The sequence below is a fragment of the Selaginella moellendorffii genome, unplaced genomic scaffold, assembly GCF_000143415.4.
Source record: "Selaginella moellendorffii unplaced genomic scaffold, v1.0 SELMOscaffold_166, whole genome shotgun sequence".
Taxonomy (NCBI): Eukaryota; Viridiplantae; Streptophyta; class Lycopodiopsida; order Selaginellales; family Selaginellaceae; genus Selaginella; species Selaginella moellendorffii.
In genome coordinates, this window is record NW_003314426.1 from 118432 (window position 1) to 125547 (window position 7116).

At 46.7% G+C, this 7116-nt stretch overlaps 2 protein-coding genes across 2 annotated transcripts; both read left to right on the top strand.

Annotated features, from left to right (window-relative positions):
* The first annotated feature begins 5680 nt into the window (after positions 1-5680).
* LOC112343580 (eukaryotic translation initiation factor 2-alpha kinase-like) lies at positions 5681-6757 on the top strand. The gene is made up of 3 exons (XM_024667285.1): positions 5681-5789; positions 5962-6087; positions 6156-6757. Exons 1-3 carry the CDS (start codon positions 5681-5683, stop codon positions 6755-6757), a joined length of 837 nt encoding a protein of 278 aa, XP_024523053.1.
* LOC112343577 (eukaryotic translation initiation factor 2-alpha kinase-like) lies at positions 6689-7116 on the top strand. Its single transcript, XM_024667281.1, has 3 exons — positions 6689-6815; positions 6868-7034; positions 7092-7116. The coding sequence occupies exons 1-3, from the start codon at positions 6759-6761 to the stop codon at positions 7093-7095; spliced, it is 228 nt and encodes a 75-aa protein (XP_024523049.1). The 5' UTR covers positions 6689-6758; the 3' UTR covers positions 7096-7116.

A 7116-nucleotide genomic window follows, 5' to 3' on the forward strand; every position in this document is an offset into this window, starting at 1 on the left:
CGCGCAAGGTCCCTCCGTTACTCGCGCGACTCCTTGTTTCCCGGATGCATCTCGGTGTCTAGACCTTCCACTGCAGCAGCACCCATGGGACGTTGCTGACGCCAAGGTCTCCACCTAGGAAATGGAGGTCGCCAATCCGGAAAACGACGGCAACGCCGATAAGTATGACCAACTTCATCACACGTCCAGCAGCGAACATCACGGCCACGACCACGTCCTCGCGCTTGTCCTTGAACTCGAGCAGCAGCATCATCAACCTCCATTGGAACAGGACCATCACCCATAAGAAGTGGAGCGGAAAGACGTGCAGCAAGAAGTGGAAGAGGCAACGTCTCATAACGTTGTGCCAAGCGAAGAGCATCGTCAAGGGTGGCAGGAGCAAGTGCATGCATAAGGCTGACAAGATCTTGACAAAGTGCTGGCCACAACATTCCTAGCTTGATCCGCTCCGACATATTTGGCTCCGCACGAAGCAAAAGACTTCGGAAACGAACGCTAAATTGCATCACCGACTCAGATGGCCCTTGGCGAAGACAATGCAATTGTTCGAAAGCATCATTACAATCATCGGCATGTCCGAAGGTGCATTTGAAGACGTCCGAGAGAACACTCCAATCCCCACGAGTGGCTGCACTCAAACCATTGTACCACTGCAACGCCGTCCCTTGGAGACACATGGGAAACTCACGCAACCGTCAAGCATCATCTCAAGAATGATATGTGGCAATCACTGTGAAGTGATCGAACCAATGGTACACATCATCCCTAGGATTCCCGCAAAAGAACTCCGGCTGAACGCGAGGATTGGCACCAAGAGCAGGAGGAGTTGTACCACGTGCCGTGAATGCCGTCATCAACTGAGTTTGGTTGTTCAACTGCAAGCGCATAGCATAAAGCAATTGTACCAACTACTGCTCTAGAGTCAAAGGAGGAGATTGCTAATCTACCATGAAGATGAACGAAAAAGAAAGAGCAAAAGAAGAGAAATGACAAAAAGCTAAAAGGAAATGGTAGATCTAGACAATGCAAAAAGCTAGATCTAAACCAAAACCCTGAAAAGAAAGAACAAAAAACAGGAAATGGAAAAAGCTAGATCTAGACAATGCAAAAGCTAGATCTAAACCAAAATCCCAAATCTAAGCACTCTTTAGGGATAATCAAAGGTGCCCTTCACCTCCACCAATGTGAGTGCTTGGAATATGGAAAGGGATTACAAAAATGTGCATATCAATTAGCCCAAAAACCCTAGGTTATATACAGGAGCGAGTGGTCCAAATTAAAACCAATTCAACGGCTACTAAAATCCCACTACGCTAATATTAGTATATGGCATCGTAACTGTACACTTGGCCCTCACACATTGTGATATATTTTAGATAGCACAAAAGAAATTTAAAAAGAGGAGTAATATATTTTAAATAGCACAACAAATTATTTAAAAAGAGGAGTAGTACTCAATGGAATTTAACAATTGGTTCCTCAAGGTATGGAAGAAACTAGAAACCTAGACAGATAAAATTGATGGATCAATTCCTCTCTCTCTCTCTCTCTCTCTCTCTCTTCATTTGTTTCTTTCTTTCTATGATTTTGCAGAGTCGTCAAAAAAGGTACTTGGCATTGGCTTTGAGGTTCCCATAGGCAAAAAGAAACTCATTCACTCTGTACCACAATAGAACTTGCAGGGGTGAGCTTTTAAATGTTCTGAAGCTACTCTCTCTTGTTTTGACTTCCAGGTTCCGTGGATTCGAAAGGCCTGTAGAAAAACGTTTCACAAAGGTGCAGATATTCTCTCTACAAAAATCAACAATCCCGCCATTTTCTTCATCACATCTCCCGAGAATTGGGATAGCTCTCCAGCTTCCACTTGATCTCTGCCCACTTGAGATGAGATGCATGGATCCTACAAGAAGCCAGCCGTGGACACCACGCTGTTGCATCTCCCGAGCTATTTTGTTCAAGATGTGTGGTATACCGACGTGAACTATAAATTGCAGTGCAGGATCACATTCTAACTGATTTAATGCTAGAAGAAACTATGATATCTGACAACTCCAAAATGTTGAGCCTTCGTGACTTCCAATATGCTTTGTGGAAGGTCCCGATGGTAAGTTTGAGTTTTATTATTCTCGCAAGAAATTAACCAGCTAGGAAACCCAGAGCAGTTATTAAAGAAATACGTTCCATTTCTTTGTGAGGAGTGTCAGCAATTGCAACTAACACTGATACTCTTGAATTTTTTTTCATCTGTGCATAATTTAGGTTGATTATGTTTCTCAGTTCGGTGCTGACCAGTATCTACGTCTGGGGAAACTTCTTGTATTGTGTAGGATCATCTCGTTCTTGGACTCCAACATAATAAAATTCCATCGAGATGAAATACTAATCTTCTCTATTGCAGGTTCGTGATAGTATTTATCTTATTTTCGCAAAACTTTCTGGGAAGTTTACTGTTAATTCTCCTTGGGCATACTTCCGATGCTGTTTCTTTTCTTTTGGAAAGCTCAGTGTTTTACTTGTCGTCACTAACACTAATACCAGATAGCACTACGCCTGTACAAGTACATAGCCTGAACATCCTAGCATGGTTTATTTCTGAAACTTCTATTTCGGACGAGAAGCAGTTACTGTTGGCCGTGGTTGGCTGCATTGTAGCTCTTGCAAGCACTTTGAAGGTAAATCTTGATCTCATAATTTAAACCAGTCTTAAATCTTTGTTTGTAGTCTGTGCCATGCGGTGCTTTAAAGAAATCAAGCAGGAAGGTCAAGTCTTGAAGCTTTCTGTGCTTTTGCGAGCCATACATGACAATACCAAGAACTTCGTAAACAACAGGAGGTTTTTGTCATCCTTTCTTCATACTAGTCTGCTCAGCGAATGAGAGCAAGACAATTAGAACATGTGGTACGTTTCATTAAGTTCCACCTCCGCCAACAATTTCAATCTTTCTAAGAACTTCTCCCACCTTGCTTTGTTGGTTCGATCTAGCTGAAAATTATTGACTTGCCAGAAGGAAAGAAAGCAGAAAAGAATTCCTTGATTTGTTTCGTTACATGTAAATTCTTCTATACTTCTTTTCTTTCTGGCATGTCACCAGTTTTCTATGTTGGATCAAATCAATAGAGCAAGGCGGCTGTATGAAAGATTGAGACCCTCTGCATTAGCTATTGCATCAACAACCCACAGATGTATGGCTAAGGGAGGGATGGAAATGAGTGGGATGACCATAACCTAAACGAGACGCAGACAAAGTTTAATACCTCACAGTCTCAATGGCTGCTTTGCCATCTAGTTTTGAAGCGTAGAACGATTGAAGGTAATTTCCATAGACGCTATCTTTGAAGCAAGCAGGCGCTTCGTCAGCGACCAGCTGCGCCAGCAGAGCAATGTGACTATCTTCTGCTGGCCCATAGAATGAAGCAATGGAGACTCGAGTTCGCTCCGAGTTGACAACTGCTCGGTGCTCCACACTCTTGTACGCATCATTGGAAAGAATCTGAATAACACACAATCAAAACCTGGAAATCTCATGCATGCACGACTATGACGATCGAAAGAAAGCTTACCTGAAGTTGATCTCCAATGTTGACAACAAAGGCGCCAGGCAGAGGTTTGATCGGCACCCACGCTCCACAGTGTACAATCTGGAGGCCATCTTTCACCCTGGTGTCCTGCTGGAGTATAGTGAAACCGTTTGGATCCGCGTGAGCGTCCAGTCCGATTGTAAGCTCCGGCTCCGGACAAGGTGGATAGTAGTTCATCCTCATCGCATGCCTCTCTCCTCCAAAAGCTTCCTCCAGAGCACCACTTTCCAGTCCCAGTGACTCCGAGAACAATCCAAGCACTCTTTTCGCGGCGACGAACGAGACGTGGGTGGGGCGGACGACTGAATCGCTGGCGAGGGCGAGGAAGAGATGAATCGCTTGCGCGCTCTGGCCGTTTGCGCAGAGCGTCGAGATCATGATGTTACAGGAGAAGGCGTTCTTGTGGACGAGATCGTGGAAGACGGACCATGCGTCCGGGAGGCTGGAGCACTTGCCATACATGAGGATGAGGAGATTGCTGAACAAGGGGTGGTGGCGTAGGTCGAGGGTGGCGGCCAGGCGGCGGTGCAAGAGCTTCCCTCGCGGGAGGGAGTTGGAATCACCACATTGGCGCAGAAGAGTCGCGATTTGGCGTGGAGATGCCTGCAGGAGGCACCGCGATCACTCCTCTTGCTACTTCGCTGGATGTCATGGCAAAGACACACTCTCTCTCTCCATGATCCTGTGAAGAGCTTCATATGGATCATCACATTTTTTGTCAATAGCTTCACATAGGCACTAAACAACAGACATAAAGGAACTCAGAAGCAATCAGTCTTCTAAGCATCTTATCCTCCGGCATCAAATGTTGGATCAGTGATGTCCTTTTTGAAGTCTCGCTTGTTGTTTGAGGTGGGCACGTGCTCCTATTGGTGTTCATGGGGTGTTGCAAAGCTGTGGGCTCTCAATGCAAAGGGGATTTCCTTGGCAAAAGAGCTTGAAATTTTGGTGTGCTGTTTTTCTTGTTCTACCATTTTGTTTTACATGAGACATGTAGGAAATCCTGAGCTCAAAAGTTCACTAAGATTCATTTGCATAAACTACACTTTGGCAGAAAAATTATAACATTTATTACAAAATACAATAATCAGTTAAAAACAACCCATTCATCATCGAATGGATCTAGGACGTACAATTTGCCTTGCTTCTCCACACATTGTCCAATATTCCAGCGATGGGTAACTTTGGTAAAATCCACACACTTTGACAGCGCAAGAAGGAACGGGGTTACATCTGCCAAGAAGTGGTCATCCTTTGACCCCTCAAACTTTGGAGCCACCACCACGCTCTCTTGATGACCTTGGTAGAAGTCAATAATGTCATCCAGTGCCACCACCCGCTTGAAATCCCGAAACCCTACATGGTCAAGATTCTTGACTTTCGTCCCGTCCTTTAGAACAACGCAATTGCCACCATGTAGCCTCCTCGACACAAGCCCCCCAGTAGGATCCAGATGGTCAACCACAAGGTTGACATACTTCTCCTGGGCGGCACTAAACACCACGATATCGTACACTTTTGAAACCTTCCCCAGAAATTCATCTACCCCTGGTCTCTTCATGATGTGGAGTGGTGCATCATCGTCGAATTCCATGCTGAAACTCACAGAAGAGACGAGATCCTTATGAGCGTATACCAGTGTATTGTCTAGATCGAGAATGAGTGTCTTCTTCATGATACCCTAAAAAATGACTCGTATTCCGTGGAAATGTAGAAGGGCCACAAAAGGTGACCAAAGGTGCCACGTCTGCCCTAAACTCTATCCGACGTGGCCTTTTTGTATTCTTGTACCCTACTATTGGCAAAGCCCAAGGGAGCCGGAGGAGCGCGTCGATCCTCAATGCAGCTTAGATTCCAAATCTAGGGCTGCCGTGATCGTCTGGCAAGGGCAGAGGTGAGTGCGCTGCTGGTTTGCGGCCTACTGTTGGCGAGGCGGAAGGAGGTGAGCATGCAATTGTAGCAAGTTTGTTGTGAATCCATTGACGGACAGCTGATGTGCGCATTCTAGGCTCCAGCCGTTGGATAAGTGCAGTAACGACTCCTCAATCTCTTTTGTGCTTTCAGCAACGACTCACAATGTTAACACTGACCAGAGTCCACCATGGAGAGGAAGAGAGCTGCTGGTCCGAAGAAACTACACACTCAGAAGCGATCCGACGTCATGCTCGAAAGGACCCGCCCACTGGATCCGATTAACCGAGCTCGATCAGGTTGGTCAAAACTTGAAACATCTGCACTTGTCTGACGAAGATCCTCGTTGAAGCAGGAGCAGGAGAAACTGATCATGATGCATCCGCGTTGCAGGCTGCTCCTGACGCTGGTACGAAGAATTCCTTTTGTTGGCTGACACGACTCTTTGCTGGTTTGATTCATGACTTGCAGAATATGTTCGGCAATTCCTCGCAATGGCGCAACGCTTGGAGAGATTCAAGATGCTCTCGGCGAATGTTGTGACCGGGATCGTGGAATCGATCCAAAAGGGAGGGGAGACTCCAGTTGCAGCAGCAGGTGGATACAATAATTTCTCTCTTTGGCATCTTTTCGCTTCTGAGTGGCCCCTTGTCTCTCTTGTCCAGGCCGCTTCTGCAGCAGCTACGAAGTGCTCGCTTGTGTTGGCCAGGGGGCGTCCGGGAAAGTATACAAGTGCCGTAGCAAGGAGGACGAACAAATCTACGCCATCAAAGTCATCAAGGTTCGCACAGCAACGAAGTCCAGAGACCAGGATGTCGCGCTCGTCTTCAAGGAGGGAGAGATGCTCCAGCGCTGCGAACACCCCAACATAGTCAAATACTTCGACATGTGGAAGGAGGAAGGCGAGCCGGGCAAGTCGAAAGTGTACATTGTCATGGAGTTTTGTGGCCGCTCGCTCCAGTCGGTGCTCCTCGGCGGTGAGTCACCACCTGCAGATGCGTTTAGGCAGCTTCTTCAAGCTGTGGCGCATGTGCACGGCAACGTGGGTGTTCATCGGGATATAGCACCACACAACATCTTCGTCACAGACGATGGACGCATCAAGCTGGGAGATTTCGGTCTTGGTAGGCAAATGAAACATCTCTTCCATCTCTCATTTGTTGGCTTACAGCTAAAAATAAGGAGTCCATGCTCGAGAATGAAATATCAAGAAGGGGAGAGCAGTTTACTACTCTCCCCAGCGCCGGAGCAACTCAACCTACACTGACATGCTTGCGCTTGGAGTTATACTCTTCGAACTTCATTGGAGGTGTCCCCCGGACCAGGTTTGGCTGCAGTTTGTGCAACGTGCTTGCTTAGTTTGGTGAATCTGTGTAGGAAAGGGAGTCGGTATTGATTGACGTCCGGGATGGCGTTTTACCAGCAGACTGGGCGTACCAACACCCATCAATTGCGCCCAAGGTGTTGGAGCTGGTCGCAGCAAGACGCGACCAGCGTCCATCCGCGCGCGACATCCTCTGCGATCCTGCCTGGCAATCTGTTTGGTGAGTTTCTTTCATTACTCTGATTCTCTGCTTGGCTTCTAACATGTCTGTTTGCAGCTGATCGTTGTAGTTGTTTAGATTT

Bases quoted from the DNA above. Each gene is read 5' to 3' on its own strand.
- LOC112343580 (XM_024667285.1), top strand. From the start codon at position 5,681: ATGGAGAGGAAGAGAGCTGCTGGTCCGAAGAAACTACACACTCAGAAG. The intron at 5,790-5,961 runs GTTGGTCAAAAC...CATGACTTGCAG, and splicing joins GATTAACCGAGCTCGATCAG to AATATGTTCGGCAATTCCTC. The intron at 6,088-6,155 runs GTGGATACAATA...TCTCTTGTCCAG, and splicing joins GACTCCAGTTGCAGCAGCAG to GCCGCTTCTGCAGCAGCTAC.
- LOC112343577 (XM_024667281.1), top strand. From the start codon at position 6,759: ATGCTTGCGCTTGGAGTTATACTCTTCGAACTTCATTGGAGGTGTCCC. The intron at 6,816-6,867 runs GTTTGGCTGCAG...GAATCTGTGTAG, and splicing joins GGAGGTGTCCCCCGGACCAG to GAAAGGGAGTCGGTATTGAT.